The 19,112-nt window shown below is 52.0% G+C and overlaps 1 protein-coding gene across 1 annotated transcript in view; it reads right to left on the bottom strand.

The window, feature by feature from the left end:
• Nucleotides 1-1,765: 1,765 nt before the first annotated feature.
• LOC144487566 (TOM1-like protein 1) overlaps nt 1,766-19,112 on the bottom strand; it is a 43,933-nt gene continuing 26,586 nt past the window's right edge. The window contains exons 3-12 of the mRNA XM_078205649.1: nt 15,422-15,500; nt 12,645-12,794; nt 12,071-12,196; nt 11,744-11,773; nt 10,758-10,862; nt 9,837-9,953; nt 7,363-7,496; nt 5,202-5,262; nt 3,806-3,923; nt 1,766-1,902 (exon numbers count right to left, since the gene is read on the bottom strand). Coding sequence (XP_078061775.1) covers nt 1,766-1,902; nt 3,806-3,923; nt 5,202-5,262; nt 7,363-7,496; nt 9,837-9,953; nt 10,758-10,862; nt 11,744-11,773; nt 12,071-12,196; nt 12,645-12,794; nt 15,422-15,500 — 1,057 coding nt within the window. The remainder of the gene's footprint in view (nt 1,903-3,805; nt 3,924-5,201; nt 5,263-7,362; nt 7,497-9,836; nt 9,954-10,757; nt 10,863-11,743; nt 11,774-12,070; nt 12,197-12,644; nt 12,795-15,421; nt 15,501-19,112) is intronic.

Here is a 19,112-nt window from a genome sequence, read left to right on the forward strand (position 1 = left end):
ACTCAGTGCTGCAAACTCCCCCCAAACCTCTCCGGCTCCAGTATAGCTGCTGGAGGTGGGGCTCTGTAGTGGTATCGTCACTGCACTAATCATCCACAGACCCGGGTTCAAATCCCACCATGGCAGATGGTGAAGTTTTATTTCCACAAAAGAAAAACTGGAATTAAAAGTCTGATGGTGGTGACCAAGAAACAATGATTGATTATCGGAAAAAACTCATCTAGTTCACTAATGTCCTTTAGGGAAGGAAATCTGTTGTCCTTACCTGAGCTGGCCTACATGTGACTCCAGTCCCTTAGAAACGTAGAAACTAGAAGCAGGAGGAGGCCATTTGGCCCTTCGAGCCTGCTCCGCCATTCATTTTGATCATGGCTGATCATTAAACTCAATAGCCTGAACCCCCTTCCCTCCCTATCCCTTTAGCCCCAAGAGCTATATCTAATTTCTTCTGGAAAACATTCAATGTTTTGGCCTCAACTGCTTTCTGTGGTAGTGAATTCCACAGGCTGATCGCTCTCTGGGTGAAGAAATCTCTGTCCTTAACAATCTACCCTGAATCCTCAGACTGTGACCTTGGTTCTGGACTCCCCCCACCATCGGGAACATCCTCCCTGCATCTACCCTGTCCAGTCCTGTTAGAATTTTATAAGTCGCTATGAGATCCCCCCCTCGTTCCTAACCACTCATCATGTCAAACACTTTCTCCTCACGTCAGTCCCACCATCCCCGGAATCAGCCTGGTAAACCTTCGCTGCACTCCCTCGAGAGCAGGAACACCCTTCCTCAGATAAGGAGGCCAGAAGTTCGGGCCCAGAGCAATGGGGTTGACTCTTGGTGGTTGTCTGAAATGGTGGGGTAATTAGGGACGGGCATCAAATGTTGACCCAGCCAACGATGCCCACATCCCACGAAAGAATAAAACAAAATCCGTCTTTCACTCTGAACGTTGCAAACCCGGAGAACTTTGAAATATTTTGGAACAAATTTGTGGCTCTTTCAAGATGATTGGCAAAAGAACCAGATGGAAGATGAGATTCAGTCGAGGAAAGGAAAATGTGCAGAGTTACGGGGAGAAGGACGGGGGTGTGTGGCAGGAGGCAAATTGCTCTTGCAGCCGACTAGCACAGACACAATGGGCCAAGTGGTCCCACTCTGTGCTGTAACTATCCTATGAATATATTTTACACAGCGAGTTGTTGCGATTTGCAATGCACTGCTTGAAGGGCAATGGAAGCAGATTCAGTAACACTCGAAGGGGAAAAAGTGGTGAGCGAGTGGGACTAATTGGATAGCTCTGTCAAAGAGCCAGCAAAGATATGATGGGCCGAATGGCCTCATTCTGTACTGTACCATTCCCTTATCATTCCCCTCAATAGCACCACATCCAGCTGCGGACACAGTCACCTCGATTTCTGGATGTGCCTCAGTCTGAGCGACATCGCTCTGGTTTACTGAAATCAACTGAAGCATTGTGGGGTCGGGAGAGAGATGGGGGGTGCAAAAGTTCTTTCAAGATTCCCAACCTGAATCATTGCTCAACCAATGCATCTTGCATTTCAGAATGTGTACATGTGTACTGGGCAGCTCGCGTGAGCCGGGCAGCTCGCGTGTGCCGGACAGCTGACAGGTACATGAACAAAGTATTTGCCGATAATCAGTCTCTTCATCGACACAAAGTGTAGGAATGTGGACACAGCGCTGGCAATGCCCAGGCACCATGGCACTGAGTGCTAGAATCAGGAGAGATGGAACCGGGAATGTTTGGCTAAATGTGAACATACCTGGATACATGAGTTAGTGCAGCATGGGAGACGGGAATGTCGGGAAGAGCTCTGTTCCTGAGGAAAGGGTTAGCAGAGCACGGACCCCTTTCCCTGACAGTAGGGATTTCATTTCCAAGACCTGGGATCAGTGAACATAAAGAGAACAGAAACTCACCAATCGACCCAAACACGTCACCTTCGCAAACTACATTTCCCAAAGATTGCTTGTGAATTTCAAACTCAAGAGAATTACTGATGGAATCAAACACTCCCAGGACAGGGACAGCACGGGGTTAGATACAGAGTAAAGCTCCCTCCACACTGTCCCCATCAAACACTCCCAGGACAGGTACAGCACGGGGTTAGATACAGAGTAAAGCTCCCTCTACACAGTCCCCCATCAAACATTCCCAGGACAGGTACAGCACGGGGTTAGATACAGAGTAAAGCTCCCTCTACACTGTCCCCCCATCAAACACTCCCAGGAGAGGTACAGCACGGGGTTAGATACAGAGTAAAGCTCCCTCTACACTGTCCCCATCAAACACTCCCAGGACAGGTACAGCACGGGGTTAGATACAGAGTAAAGCTCCCTCCACACTGTCCCCATCAAACACTCCCAGGACAGGTACAGCACGGGGTTAGATACAGAGTAAAGCTCCCTCCACACTGTCCCCCATCAAACACTCCCAGGACAGGTACAGCACGGGGTTAGATACAGAGTAAAGCTCCCTCTACACTGTCCCCCATCAAACACTCCCAGGACAGGTACAGCACGGGGTTAGATACAGAGTAAAGCTCCCTCTACACTGTCCCCCATCAAACACTCCCAGGACAGGTACAGCACGGGGTTAGATCCAGAGTAAAGCTCCCTCTACACTGTCCCCATCAAACACTCCCAGGACAGGTACAGCACGGGGTTAGATACAGAGTAAAGCTCCCTCTACACTGTCCCCATCAAACACTCCCAGGACAGGTACAGCACGGGGTTAGATACAGAGTAAAGCTCCCTCTACACTGTCTCCATCAAACACTCCCAGAACTGATACGGCCAAAAAACATTCAAATGCAGGATATTGGTTAACACTTAGAAGGTGCACAGGGCCAGTGCGCGTGCAGGGCCAGTGCGTGTGCAGGGCCAGTGCGCGTGCAGGGCCAGTGCGCGTGCAGGGCCAGTGCGCGTGCAGGGCCAGTGCGCGTGCAGGGCCAGTGCGCGTGCAGGGCCAGTGCGCGTGCAGGGCCAGTGCGTGTGCAGGGCCAGTGCGCGTGCAGGGCCAGTGCGCGTGCAGGGCCAGTGCGCGTGCAGAGCCAGTGCGCGTGCAGGGCCAGTGCGCGTGCAGAGCCAGTGCGCGTGCAGAGCCAGTGCGCGTGCAGGGCCAGTGCGCGTGCAGAGCCAGTGCGTGTGCAGGGCCAGTGCGTGTGCAGGGCCAGTGCGTGTGCAGGGCCAGTGCGTGTGCAGGGCCAGTGCGTGTGCAGGGCCAGTGCGTGTGCGGGGCCAGTGCGTGTGCGGGGCCAGTGCGCGTGCGGGGCCAGTGCGTGTGCAGGGCCAGTGCGTGTGCGGGGCCAGTGCGCGTGCAGGGCCAGTGAGCGTGCAGGGCCAGTGAGCGTGCAGGGCCAGTGAGCGTACAGGGCCAGTCCGCGTGCAGGGCCAGTCCGCGTGCAGGGCCAGTCCGCGTGCAGGGCCACTGAGCGTGCAGGGAAACTGAGTGTGCAGGGCCAGTGCGTGTGCAGGGCCAGTGCGTGTGCAGGGCCAGTGCGTGTGCAGGGCCAGTGCATGTGCAGGGCCAGTGAGCGTGCAGGGCCAGTGCGTGTGCAGGGCCAGTGCGCGTGCAGGGCCAGTGCGTGTGCAGGGCCAGTGAGCGTGCAGGGCCAGTGAGCGTGCAGGGCCAGTGTGTGTGCATTGCCAGTGCGTGTGCAGGGCCAGTGCGTGTGCAGGGCCAGTGCGTGTGCAGGGCCAGTGCGTGTGCAGGGCCAGTGCGTGTGCAGGGCCAGTGCGTGCTTCCACCGACGGAGAACAGCTACCTCATGTCGAGTTGACTTACTCAGGCTGGAGAGGTGAGTGTCGGAGACTGGAATCGGCCCAGGGGGAACTGCAGCTGAACATGTGAAATCGATCAGATCCTCTGTGGAGCTGGGAGCAGAGGGTTCCAGACCAGAATACTGTTGGCACAAAGAACACTGTCCACTCACCGTATCACCTTGATCATTAGACCCAGAGATAACATCATCCAGCAACAGAACACTCCCAAGACAGGTACAGCACGGGGTTAGATACAGAGTAAAGCTCCCTCTACACTGTCCCCCAACAAACACTCCCAAGACAGGTACAGCACGGGGATAGATACAGAGTAAAGGTCCCTCCACACTGTCCCCGATCAAACACTCCCAGGACAGGTACAGCACGGGGTTCAACAGAAACATAGAGGATAGGAGCAGGAGGAGACCATTCGGCCCTTTGAACCTGCTCCGCCATTCATCACGATCATGGCTGATCATCCAACTCAATAGCCTAATCCTGCTTTCTCCCCATAACCTTTGATCCCATTCGCCCCAAGTGCTATATCCAGCCGCCTCTTGAATACATTCAATGTTTTGGCATCAACTACTTCCTGTGGTAATGAATTCCACAGGCTCACCACTCTTTGGGTGAAGAAATGTCTCCTCACCTCCGTCCTAAATGGTCTGCCCGAATCCTCAGACTGTGACCCCTAGTTCTGGACTCCCCCCACCATCGGGAACATCCTCCCTGCATCTACTCTGTCTAGTCCTGTTAGAATTTTATAAGTCTCTATGAGATCCCCCCTCCTACAGATTATAGCTCGAACACTCTGATGGCGGCACGGTAGCACAGTGGTTAGCACTGCTGTTTCACAGCTCCAGGGACCTGGGTTTGATTCCCGGCTTGGGTCACTGTCTGTGTGGAGTTTGCACATTCTCCTCGTGTCTGCGTGGGTTTCCTCCGGGTGCTCCGGTTTCCTCCCACAGTCCAAAGATGTGCGGGTTAGGTTGATTGGCCATGCTAAAATTGCCCCTTAGTGTCCTGGGATGCGTAGATTAGAGGGATTAGTGGGTAAAATATGTAGGGATATGGGGGTAGGGCCTGGGTGGGACTGTGGTCGGTGCAGACTCGATGGGCCGAATGGCCGCTTTCTGTACTGTAGGGTTTCTCTTCTCTTCTCACTCTGATGGGGTTGGCGATATGTTGGAGGTGAGGGGTGATTAGGAAAGGGAAAGGAGAGGAAGGTGGGGGTGGTTAGGGGAGGGATATAAGATGCTGCTTATAACCAGTTGCCCGCAGCAACGCCCGTGTACCAATTCCTTTACAGTGATGTTCCAGAGCCACACAGCGCCAGTTTAGCAGAGTGAAGCTGTTAGCGCTCCGCTACCCCCCCCCACTCCGAACCCCCAGCGCGCAGTATCCGAGGTCGCCGTGCCTACCTTCAGTGACCTTGCATCCTCGTCCTCCATCCGCCCGAGTCTTACTCTCGTCCGCTCAAACCTGCCAATGAGAAACAGCCATTACACACAACACCAACACCACCAAAACAGGGGCAGGCTGGGAGCTGTCCCATTCTCCCAGGAACACTGCCTAACGTCAGAGAGAATCCCCAGGCCCGGAGCTGGCAGGCCTCAATGGGAGCTCATCCCAGAGAGGTTCACAGGCCGGGGAGGGAAGAGAGTGGACACAGATACTCAGCACCGAGCCGTGAGTGAGGCAGACCCGGGACAGGGCCGGTCTCCTCTGTAACCGCACTGGCACACTGGGTCCATGTTAAAGCACAGAGACAGGCCATTCAGCCCAACTGGGTTATGCTACTGTTACTGTTCCACATGAACATCCCTAGCTGACACCATTTCGCCCCACCAACATATCCTTCCAGCCCTTTCTACCTCATCATAGAATCCCGACAGTGCAGAAAGAGGCCCTTCGGCCCATCGAGCCTGCACCGACAACAACCCAGACAGGCTATCCATGTAACCTCACGGTGGCACAATGGTTAGCACTGCTGCCTCACAGCACCAGGGACCCAGGTTCAATTCCTGGTGCTCTGAGGCAGCAGTGCTAACCATTGTGCCACCGAGCCTTTTAAAACTTCTGGTGTCAGTGTTTATATTTTCAGCTAGCTTCATTTCAGAGTCCATTTTAGCATTTTCAATATTCTACTTAGTCACCTTTAGCTGGCGTTTGAAGTTCTCCCAATCCTCCACGCTGCCACTAACTTTTGAGGTATTATATGCCCTCGTTTTTGCCGTTATGTTATCCTTGATTTCCTTATTAAGCCACGGATGATTTTTCACCCTCTTCCTCTCAGGAATGTACCTTAGTTGAGATGTCTTTAATATTTCCCTAGACAACTGCCACTGTTCTTCTCCCATCCTCCCCTTTACACTCTCGCCCAGTCCACTTGGGCCACCTCGTTCCTTGGGCCTGCATAATTACCCTTGCCCAATGCTAAAACTCGAGTATGTGATTCTGCCCTCTCACTTCCAATCTGAATTTGAAATTCTATCATGCTGTGATCACTCCCTCCAAGTGGATCCTTAACTACAATCCTTCCTCATTAGATAATTCCAGGTCTAAAGTAGCCAGTTCTCTGGTTGGCTCAATAACATGCTGCTCTAAGAAAGAGTCCCTCATACACTCTATGAACCCTTCCTCAAGGCTACCCTTGTCAAGTTGGTTAATCCAGTCAATATGCATGTTAAAGTCGCCCATAATTACCACTGTGCCCTTTTCACAAGCCCTCCTCATTTCCTGATTGATACTATGACCTATTTCTAAAGTACTGTTCAGGGGTCTGTAAATTCCTCCGAGCAATGTGTTTCTTTCCTTGCTTCCTATTTCTACCTAGACTGACTCAATATTTTGGTCTCCAGTGCCAATATCATTTCTGAATGCAGCCTTGATGTCATCCACTGCTTCATCTGACCCTAAAGGATAAGATGGTTTTGAAAAATTACATCAGGTAAAACCTCAGTTTGACCTCATTGGCTACCTGAGTGCTTCATAGAATCACAGAATCCTGCAGTACAGAAGGAGGCCATTCGGCCCATCGTGTCTTCACCGACCAGAATCCTACCCAGGCCCTAATCCCATAACCCCAGGCATTTACCCTGCTAATCCCCCTGACACTGAGGGAGAATTTAGCACGGCCAATCCACCTCACCTGCACGTCTTTTGGACTGTGGGAGGAAACCGGAGCACCCGGAGGAAACCCACGCAGACACGGGGAGAATGTGCAAACTCTGCCCAGACAGTGACCCAAGCCGGGAATCGAACCCAGGTCCCTGGCGCTGTGAGGCAGCTGTGCTAACCACTGTGCCACCGTGCTGCCCACTTACACCGTACCGCTTACACTCGGTCTTAGCCAAAAGGCCAAGAAATGAGGGCAGGGCAGTTGGAGGCAATGACCTCACCAAGATTCTGGCCAACCAGAGTGGGCAATTTTAAGGGGTGGCGAATTGAGCGATATTAGGCAATGCCAAGTTAAACCCAGCACCGTGGCTATTGGCTCCTGAACTGGCATGGTGATTGGCTCCATGTGGGGTGACCCACGGTTACCACCCCCCCAGCCTTGCCCCCACGCCTCAAGCCCACCTCTCATACTGCAGAAACGTGTTGTTGAGCGCATCATTCGCCTCGATCAAGCGGCTAACAACCTCCTCATTCTCCACTTCCATCAGCAGAACCATGATCCGTTCCTGCATTGATCGGCAAGTCCGCTGTAACTTCTAACAGAGAGAGAGAGAGAACGGTCACTCTACACAGAGAGAGAGAGAGAACGGTCACTCTACACAGAGAGAGAGAGAGAACGGTCACTCTACACAGAGAGAGAGAGAGAACGGTCACTCTACACAGAGAGAGAGAGAGAACGGCCACTCTACACAGAGAGAGAGAGAGACAGAGAGTGAGAGAGAGAACGGTCACTCTACACAGAGAGAGAGAGAGAACGGTCACTCTACACAGAGAGAGAGAGAGAACGGTCACTCTACACAGAGAGAGAGAGAGAACGGTCACTCTACACAGAGAGAGAGAGAGAACGGTCACTCTACACAGAGAGAGAGAGAGAACGGTCACTCTACACAGACAGAGAGAGAGAGAACGGTCACTCTACACAGACAGAGAGAGAGAGAACGGTCACTCTACACAGAGAGAGAGAGACAGAGAGTGAGAGAGAGAACGGTCACTCTACACAGAGAGAGAGAGAGAGAACGGTCACTCTACACAGAGAGAGAGAGAGAACGGTCACTCTACACAGAGAGAGAGAGAGAGAACGGTCACTCTACACAGAGAGAGAGAGAGAACGGTCACTCTACACAGAGAGAGAGAGAGAGACAGAGAGTGAGAGAGAGAACGGTCACTCTACACAGAGAGAGAGAGAGAGAACGGTCACTCTACACAGAGAGAAAGAGAGAGAGAGAGAGAATGTCACTCCACACAGAGTGAGAGAGAGAGAACGGTCACTCTACACAGAGAGAAAGAGAGAGAGAGAGAGAATGTCACTCCACACAGAGTGAGAGAGAGAGAACGGTCACTCTACACAGAGAGAGAGAGAGAACGGTCACTCTACACAGAGAGAGAGAGAGAACGGTCACTCTACACAGAGAGAGAGAGAGAACGGTCACTCTACACAGACAGAGAGAGAGAGAACGGTCACTCTACACAGAGAGAGAGAGAGAGAACGGTCACTCTACACAGAGTGAGAGAGAGAGAACGGTCACTCTACACAGAGTGAGAGAGAGAGAACGGTCACTCTACACAGAGAGAGAGAGAGAGAACGGTCACTCTACACAGAGAGAGAGAGAGAGAACGGTCACTCTACACAGAGAGAGAGAGAGAGAACGGTCACTCTACACAGAGAGAAAGAGAGAGAGAGAGAGAATGTCACTCCACACAGAGTGAGAGAGAGAGAGAGACACAGAGAGAGAGAGAGAGACACACAGAGAGAGATACACAGAGAGAGAGAGAGAGACACAGAGAGAGAGATACACAGAGAGAGAGAGAGAGAGACAGAGAGAGAGAGAGAGAGAGACACGCAGAGAGGGAGAACGGTCACTCTACACAGAGAGAGAGAGAGAGAGAGACACAGAGAGAGAGAGGGACAGAGAGAGAGACACATAGAGAGAGAGAGAGAGACACAGAGAGAGAGAGACACAGAGAGAGAGAGACACAGAGAGAGAGAGAGACAGAGAGAGAGAGACAGAGAGAGAGAGACAGAGAGAGAGAGAGACAGAGAGAGAGAGACAGAGAGAGAGAGACAGAGCGAGAGAGACACAGAGAGAGCGAGACACAGAGAGAGAGAGACACAGAGAGAGAGACACAGAGAGACAGAGAGAGAGAGAGACACAGAGAGAGAGAGAGAACGTCACTCCACAGAGAGAGAGAGAGAAAATGTCACAGAGAGAGAGAACAGTCACTTTACACAGAGAGAGAGAAAGATAGAGAGAGAGAGAGAACATCACTCGATATTGTTCACCTCAACCACTCCCTGTGGGAACGAGTCCCACATTCTCCCCACTCCCCGTGGGAGCGAGTCCCACATTCTCCCCACTCCCTGTGGGAGCGAGTCCCACATTCTCCCCACTCCCTGTGGGAATGAGTCCCACATTCTCCCCACTCCCTGTGGGAGCGAGTCCCACATTCTCCCCACTCCCTGTGGGAACGAGTCCCACATTCTCCCCCACTCCCTGTGGGAGCGAGTCCCACATTCTCCCCACTCCCCGTGGGAGCAAGTCCCACATTCTCCCCACTCCCTGTGGGAGCGAGTCCCACATTCTCCCCACTCCCTGTGGGAGCGAGTCCCACATTCTCCCCCACTCCCTGTGGGAGCGAGTTCCACATTCTCCCCCACTCCCTGTGGGAGCGAGTTCCACCTAGAAATGAGGAATAAGATTCACAAAATCTCATTTATAATTCACATTGGACATAATAAACCTTCAGAAGGAGTTTCACAGAAACCAGAAGACTGCATACCAAACGAGAGATTAGGGACTTGTTCAGAGAGGTCAGAGGTCAGTTTTAAGAAGCATCTTGAAGGATCAGAGAGTGGCCGAGAGGTTTAGGGAGCTCACCTGTAACAGGTCCATGTCTCCGGCATTCTCGGAACCCGGAATGTTCTCTATTAGGATGGCAGACATAACGGAAACATTCATTGTCACCATGTCCAGTTCACTATACAGCTTGGCTACCTGCAGGAAGGATTGGAATGTGAGGTAAACCGGGACTGGCTGAACGCGGCGGGGAGGGAGAGGTGAGGCAGTGCTTCGCTTCACCAGCCAATTCCCCAGGAAACCCCCGCTGACTTTTCCTGGGCAGCACCAATTCCAGACGGATACCCACACGCACAAACAGCCTGGGCTCAGGGAGCCTCCGGCTGCCTTCTAGCGCGGTGGGGACAATGACAGCAACTGTATCACCGAGAGACAGACACCGAGAGCAGGCCCCACCCTGAGGGACAGACACCGAGAGCAGGCCCCATCCTGAGGGACAGACACCGAGAGCAGGCCCCATCCTGAGGGACAGACACCGAGAGCAGGCCCCATCCTGAGGGACAGACACCGAGAGCAGGCCCCATACTGAGGGACAGACACCGAGAGCAGGCCCCATCCTGAGGGACAGACACAGGGAGCAGGCCCCATCCTGAGGGACAGACACAGGGAGCAGGCCCCATCCTGAGGGACAGACACCGAGAGCAGGCCCCATCCTGAGGGACAGACACCGAGAGCAGGCCCCATCCTGAGGGACAGACACCGAGAGCAGGCCCCATCCTGAGGGACAGACACCGAGAGCAGGCCCCATCCTGAGGGACAGACACTGGGAGCAGACCCCATCCTGAGGGACAGACACCGAGAGCAGGCCCCATCCTGAGGGACAGGGCCCATTGCTGACCCTCCTAGGCCGCTTGCTGCGTGTTGACAGCGGATGTTTTTTGTGATGCAGGGACTGGCCGGTGCTGTCACAGCCTCACTCCCTCTGAACGCACAATACTCTACCTGCTCAGGGACCAGTGTGATAGTGTTGCTGGGATGTCGGGTGAGAGATGTTGCTGAGGAAGAGACGGAAGGTGTGGATGTGGATATGTTCCGTGAGTTATCCGGCTGTGACTCCACAATTGTCCCCTGAAACACAACAAAGGAATTACAGCGGCAGAATGGGTTGCCCACTCTCCGTCTCTCCAAACTCTGGGCACAAAGATCTCTTACTCTGTTTATCAGTGACCCCAGCTCCCCCTCCCTCAGGCCCCAGCCCTCCCCCTCTCTCTATCCCTCAGACCGCAGTTCTCTCTCTCTCTCCCTCAGACCCCAACCCTCTCTCTCTCCACCGGCACGGTGTCACAGTGGCTAGAACTGCTGCCTCACAGCTCCAGGGACCTGGGTTCGATTCCTGGCTTGGGTCACTGTCCGTGTGGAGTTTGCACATTCTCCCCATGTCTGTGTGGGTTTCCTCCAGGCGATCCGGTTTCCTCCTACAGTCCAAAGATGTGTGGGTTAGGTGGATTGGCCATGCTAAAAATTGCCCCTTCGTGTCAGGGCGACTAGCTCGGGTAAATGCATGGGGTTGTGGGGATAGGGCCTGGGTGGGATGGTGGTCGGTGCAGACTTGATGGGCCGAATGGCCTTCTTCTGCACTGTAGGGATTCTATGATTCTATATTGGCTACTAATCAGATCCCATTAACCTTTCTATGATTCTCTTTGCCTCAGACACCAGCCTTCTTTTATTCTGTTAAACCTTCAAGGTGCCCAGAATGTTGGCACACAACGGGACCGAGGCAATGAATTGCCAGACTGTTTCTCCGATTGGGGAGTCCATGCCGACCCTGCCTCTGCGAATCTGCTTCCATTTCCCTTCTTTAGACCAGGGGCCAGGACTCTTTCATTTGGCATTGATCTGTAGACAGGTCAACTGGGCCAAGGTGTCACAGGTCAAGACAAGAGTTGAGGGGTGAAACATTGGGGATGGGATCCTGGGGAGGACACTGTGTACCCTGCTGAAGCGAGGCTGACATCCTGTCTACGGTTTCCGAAACAATCTCCTATTTACCTCAAACAGTCGCTTCAGATCCCAAATACTTTCTCCTGTGTGGATCCTTATCCAATTCCTTCAAGAATAATCTGCAGGAAGTAACAGCCCCGGAATTAAACCCCCAGAATTAACGCCCCTCCCCACACCCCATGGAACTGGATTTATCCAGAAATGACCCCCAGATTCACTAGAATCGTGACGTTTTCAGGAATTCAGTCGGTGAGCGAGAGTTCAGTCTATGTTTTTTTCCTTGGTCACTTCCCAGTGGCTTTCCCACTTACATTTTTCCAAGGAGCAATGGAATCCTCGCCTGCAGTTGGGAATATTAACCCTTTCCGTTTCATCTCCATGTAGAGTTCCTGCACATCCGTCACGTTGACTGGTCCCTGAGAGGTGGTTGCCCATGACTGTGAGACAGAACACAGGACAGACATTAGGGCATGAATCACCCCGACGCCGCCAAGACCTCTTCTTCCTGACCCTTCCACTCTGACCCCACCACAACCCCTCCTTCCCGATCTCCGCACCCTAACCTCCACCACGACCACATGACCCTTCCACCCTGACCTCTCCTTCCTGACCCTTCCACCTTGACGCCCCATCACGACCACCTGGCCCCTCCACCCTGACCCCCACCATGACGTCCCCTTCCCAACGTCTCCACTCTGACCCCACTATGTCCTCCCCTTGCCGACCTCTCCACCCTGACCCCCACTATGACCTCCCCTTCCCGACCTCTCCACCCTGACCCCCACTCTGACCTCCGCTTCCCAGCTGGGGATTCAGGGCCTCGGGCCCAGCCAGCCACAGGCAGGGCTGTCAATGGTGGAGAGATTCACAAGAGGCCGTTGTTACCTGAATGAGATGGAGGATGTGGTTCTGGATGTCGATGGGTGCGTTGTACTTTGGTTTCAACACCTTGGTCAGCACGTCCTTAACGAAATCCTTTCTGACGATCAGAGAGCGAAAGCTCGGGCCACAGTTTGTCATGCAGCTCTCGATGAGCTAGTCAAAAGAGAAACACCCAGAGGACAGAATAAATCAACGGTTTCAGCGCGGAAGAGAGAGCAGACAGTTTAACATTAACACCCCCCTCGCCCCCCCACCTTGCGGTACCAGCGAGACTGGGCCAGGTTCTCGCAGCTGTATTGGCGCCTTGGTCTCCAGTTGGCCACCTCCTCGAGTGTCTTTGCATCAATAAACTCACTGGCTCAGAGTATGGGCACCTTTCAAATGTCAGAGAGAATGTTTCCCTCACTGGCACAGAGACATCAGGGTTCCTTACAGAGAGAGCTCAAATCTCCCACCCCCCCCTCCACCATGCCCCCAACACCCACCGAAACCCACCGCCACACTCTCCAACAATCTGAGTGAGTGAGCACTGCCAGGCCGGGATCCCCACCCCGAATACCCCAGCACTAACAGTACAGAATGAGGCCTTTCAGCCAGTTGAACCTGTACTATCTCATTGGAAGGGCTGCCCTGCTCGGCTCCACATCCGGCGGATATTCCTGTCGCTCCTGACCTGTGACCTTTTTCAGATTATTGTGGGCTCCCTGTTCAGGATGAGTCTTCCAGCTCCCTACAGTTCCGTGAAATCATTTCTCCCCATTCCCCTCTCAGTGCTTCGCCGAATGATTTTGGTTTTATGATTCTGGTGAGGATTCACTCACCGGGGAGGGGAAGAGTTTTACTCTGCGGATTCTCATCAGTGAGCAGATCCCCTTCTTAAACCTCTCTGTATCCAGGAGAGCAATCCTCACATTCCCAATCATTTCTCGGAACTGGAATCTCTCATCCCTGCTCACGTCCTGGTGAGTAAGAAGTCTCACAACACCGGGTTAAAGTCCAACGGGTTTATTTGGTAGCACGAGCTTTCGGAGCGGCGCTTAAGGACGTTAACCTGGTGTTGTGAGACTAGTTACTGTGCCCAGCCCAGTCCAACGCCAGCAACTCTACATCATATCCTGGTGAGACCTCCCTGGGAGCTTTCCTAAACCTCTGTGTGACGCCCAGTAATATCTGCAATGTTCCAGCGCAGGCCTAACTAGTGATTTGGGACATTTGTTTGTGTGATCTGTTTTTTTAATATTCAATTCCTCTGTTTGTAAACCCAAGGAGCATTTTTTTAAAAAAAGTACCTCATCATCTTAGAATCATTTTGCAATTCCTACTGTGCAGAAGGAGGCCATTCAGCCCATCGAGTCTGCACCGACTCTTACCCAGGCTTACCCCGTAACCCCACGTAATTACCCCGCTGATTCCCCGAACTATAGAACTTTGGACACTCGGGGGGTAATTTAGTATGGCCAATCCACCTAGCCAGGCACAGTGGTTAGCACTGCTACCTCACTGCTGTGATCACCGCACAGCTCGACCGACAGGGCCAGGGAAGTGTAAACATTTCAGCCAGAACAAAGTGCCTGCGTGTAGCTGTCCCAGTCCCTTTCCCAGGCACAATGATCACGCAAATCTGACACCAAACTACGTAAGAAGATATTAGACAAGCCACCAAACACATGGTCAAAGAGGAAGATTTAAGGAGTGAGTTAAATAAACAGTGAGAGAGCATGCTGGAGAGATTCCGGGAGGGAATTCCAGAGCTTAGAGTCCACTTAGCTGACATCACGCCCACCACTGATGGAGCGATTAAATTCGGGGCTGTCCAAGAGGCCGGAATGAGTGTTTTGCAGAGACCGCGGAGGATTGTAGAGCTGGAGGAAGTTACAGAGGATGCGACCAGGACTTGATGGTTTGAGTTATAAGGAGAGGCTGGATAGACTGGGACTTTTTTCTCTGGAGCGTAGAAGGCTGAGGGGTGATCTTATAGAGGTCTATAAAATAATGAGGGGCACAGATCAGCTAGATAGTCAGTATCTTTTCCCAAAGGTAGGGGAGTCTAAAACTAGAGGGCACAGGTTTAAGGTGAGAGGGGAGAGATACAAAAGGGTCCAGAGGGGCAATTTTTTCACACAGAGGGTGGGGAGTGTCTGGAACGAGCTGCCAGAGGTAGTAGTAGAGGCGGGTACAATGTTATCTTTTAAAAAGTATTTAGACAGATACATGGGTACGATGGGTAAAGAGGGATATGGGCCAAATGCAGGCAATTGGGAGTAGCTTAGGGATTTTAAAAAAAGGGCGGCATGGACAAGTTGGGCCGAAGGGCCTGTTTCCATGCTGTAAACCTCTATGACAATGACTCTACGATGACTCGAATGCGCGAGTCCTATTCCATGTGTCTCTATGACTAGGTCGGGACGGGGAAGGGTTTGTGACACTGGGTGATTGACAGGACGGAGCTGCGTGTCACTGTGAACAAAGCTGTCAGTTGTGTCAGGCTAGAGCAGAGAGGGTGAAAGATGTAGATAGGCAGAGAGGCCACAAGGTGGCACAGCACGATGGCACAGTGGTTAGCACTGCTGCCTCACAGCACTGGGGACCCGGGTTCGATTCCCGGCTTGGGTCACTGCCTGTGCGGAGTCTGCACATTTTCCCCCGTGTCTGTGTGGGTTTCCTCCGGATGCTCCGGTTTTCTCCCACAGTCCAAAGAGAGGATATACGAGGCAGGTTGAGGGGGGGGATAGAAAGCGAATGAGAAAGCGAGAATCTGGTACAATGGGGTTGATACTCACAGCCAGGCACAGTCGGATCTCCTGGTAATTCCGGTTTCCTGCAATTCTCTTTTTTAAAGCTTTAACTGCATCCTTCGGTCTGGGGTCAAAGACACAAACAGTGATAATCAATCACCCACACACACACATTAAGATTTTATTTATTAGTGTCACAAGTAGGCTTACATTAACACTGCAATGAAGTTACTGTGAAAATCCCCCAGTCGCCACACTCCAGCCCCTGTTCGGGTACACTGAGGGAGAATTTAGCACAGCCAATGCACCCTAACCAGCACGTCTTTGTGGGAGGAAACCGGAGCACTCGGAGGAAACCCATGCCGATACGGGGAGAACGTGCAGACTCCATACAGACAGTGACCCAAGCCGGGAATCGAATCCGGGTCCCTGGCGCTGTGAGGCAGCAGTGCTAACCACTGTGCCACCGCGCCACCCTATACACACAGGAACAGACCAAACACATGCACGCTCACAGACACCCATGCAAACTGACACAGACAGACACACTCACAGACACAACACACACAAACGCACTCTCTCACAGAGTCAGGCAATGGATACAGTTTTAAATAAGCAATATTTGTATTTTCTGGATGTTAGGAATGAGATATGACTTCAAGGTTAAATTTAATTTATACTTCTGCAGTTGTGTGTTAAGGAGACTGGAGTTTTAGTTTCGGTTTAAAAGATACTTGGATCTTAAAGAGGTTTTACAATGTTTAAAGCAGGAAATCTATGAGTTTGCTTCGCAACCAGAGGCCACAGACTCAACAATAACAGTTCTAGGTTAGCTGAGAGAAGGTGAGCCAGCTGGAAGAGGCAGAGCATGTGTGGATGCGTGTATCGGATGGCACAGTGGTTCGCACTGCTGCCTCACAGGCAGAGCATGAGGAGAGGCTGCAGAGAGCAGGTCCCAAACTAAAGAACATGACAGTCCCGAAACCAGGGAGAGGAACAGATTCTCATCAAAGGGACGGAACAACAATCGGGAAAGAAGTCCTGTTCGGTGAAGTTAAGGGGGAGGAGCAAAAGCCCCAAGTTAAAAAACAAGTTAAAGCCCCAAGTTAAGAGTAAGGCACGGTGGCATAGTGGTTAGCACTGATGCCTCACAGCGCCAGGGACACGGGTTCAATTCTGGCCTCGGGTCACTGTCTGTGTGGAGTTTGCATGTTCTCCCCGTGTCTACGTGGGTTTCCTCCGGGTGCTCCGGTTTCCTCCAACAGCCCAAAGTTGTGCGGGCTGGGTTGATTGGCCAGACTAAATTGACCCAAGTGCCAGGGGGATTAGCAGGGTAAATATGTGGGGTTACGGGAACAGGGCCTGGGTGGGATTGTGATCGATGCAGACTCAATGGGCTGAATGGCCTCCTTCTGCACTGTAGGGATTCTATGACAAGGCTGCGAGGTGCGTGTGGAAGATGGAGTTACGGTGGCACAGTGGTTAGCACTGCTGCCTCACAGCGCCAGGGATCCGGGTTCAATTCCCGGCTTGGGTCACTGTCTGCGTGGAGTTTGCACGTTCTCCCCGTGTCTGCATGGGTTTCCTCCCACAGTCCGAAAGATATGCTCGTTAGGTGCATTGGCCATGCCAAATTCTCCCTCAGTGTACCCGAAAAGGCGCCGGAGTGTGGCGACTTGGGGATTTTCACAGTAACTTCATTGCAGTGTTAATGTAAGCCCACTTGTGACACAAATAAATAAACTTTAAACCTTAAACAGTGAGATCCATTCGCTCACAGGGGAATTTGATGAGAAATCCACAGAGGTTGTTTTGGGTGGCATCTGTCACTTGGTTTCAGAGTGTGGTGTGTCTGACCACATTTCACCTGTTGATTTACATGGACTGTGTACTGACTGAGAACATGGGAGTATAAGTTAGATTCGATAACTTGTGTTATCCTTACAAAGCTGCATATACCTGTAAAGGTACAGCTGGAGTGTAGGGATAGTGAGATATAGGGGTGTCGAAAATAGTGTGATATGGGGGGTAGAGATAGTGTGATATAGGGGTGTAGGGATAGTGTGATATAGGGGTGTAGGGATAGTGTGATATAGGGGTGTAGGGATAGTGTGATATAGGGGTGTAGGGGATAGTGTGATATAGGGGTATAGGGATAGTGTGATATAGGGGTGTCGGGATAATGTGATATAGGGGTGTAAGGACAGTGTGATATAGGGGTGTAGGGATAGTGTGATATAGGGGTGTAGGGATAGTGTGATATAGGGGTGGAGGGATAGTGTGATATAGGGGTGTAGGGATAGTGTGATATAGGGGTGTAGGGATAGTGTGATATAGGGGTGTAGGGGATAGTGTGATATAGGGGTATAGGGATAGTGTGATATAGGGGTGTCGGGATAATGTGATATAGGGGTGTAAGGACAGTGTGATATAGGGGTGTAGGGATAGTGTGATATAGGGGTGTAGAGATAGTGTGATGTAGGGGTGTAGGGATAGTGTGATATAGGGGTGTCGGGATAATGTGACATAGGGGTGTAAGGATAGTGTGATATAGGGGTGTAGGGATAGTGTGATATGGGGGGTAGGGATAGTGTGATATAGGGGTGTAGGGATAGTGTGATATAGGGGTGTAGGGGTTAGTGTAATATAGGGGTGTGGGGATAGTGTGATATAGGGGTGTAGGGATAGTGTGATATAGGGGTGTGGGGATAGTGTGATATAGGGGTGTAGGGATAGTGTGATATAGGGGTGTGGGGATAGTGTGATATAGGGGTGTAGGGATAGTGTGATATCGGGGTGTAGGGATAGTGTGATATAGGGGTGTGGGGATAGTGTGATATAGGGGTGTAGGGATAGTGTGATATAGGGGTGTAAGGATAGTGTGATATAGGGGTGTAAGGATAGTGTGATATAGGGGTGTAGGGTAGTGTGATATAGGGGTGTAAGGAAAGTGTGATATAGGGGTGTAGGGATAGTGTGATATAGGGGTGTAGGGATAGTGTGATATAGGGGTGTAGGGATAGTGTGATATAGGGGTGTGGGGATAGTGTGATATAGGGGTGTAGGGATAGTGTGATATAGGGGTGTAGGGATAGTGTGATATAGGGGTGTGGGGATAGTGTGATATAGGGGTGTGGGGATAGTGTGATATAGGGGTGTAGGGATAGTGTGATATAGTTCATATTTGTTGTTGAATATTTTATTCTTTAGCAAAAGGTGAATCAGTCAATTCCTGTGACTGTTCAGTCGCTGTGTCCACACATCACTCTCTGTGTTACAGCCGAATGGTAAATGCCTATTGGACCGTGTGAGGCCTGACAACCAAGCTCGATCCCATTGGCCCATACCAACACACACACATTCCCAGAACGGACAGGTGACCCGGAACAGGAAACCCATCCCTTAACCCAGAGAAACAGGAGCCAATCACAACAGCCCAGCCCCCAACAACCAGCTCAACACAGGTTCCAGATTCAACTGACCCCTGACCCCAGCACGCTGACCACTGACCCCAGTATGCTGACCCCTGATCCTAGCATGCTGACCCCTAATCCTCGCATGCTGACCCCTGACCCCAGTATGCTGACCCCAGCATGCTGACCCCTGATCCTAGCATGCTGAACCCTAATCCTCGCATGCTGACCCCTGACCCCAGTATGCTGACCCCTGACCCCAGCATGCTGGCCCACTGACCCCAGCATGCTGACCCCTGATACTAGCATGCTAACCCCTGACC

Source organism: Mustelus asterias, unplaced genomic scaffold (genome assembly GCF_964213995.1).
Source record: "Mustelus asterias unplaced genomic scaffold, sMusAst1.hap1.1 HAP1_SCAFFOLD_881, whole genome shotgun sequence".
Classification (NCBI taxonomy): domain Eukaryota; kingdom Metazoa; phylum Chordata; class Chondrichthyes; order Carcharhiniformes; family Triakidae; genus Mustelus; species Mustelus asterias.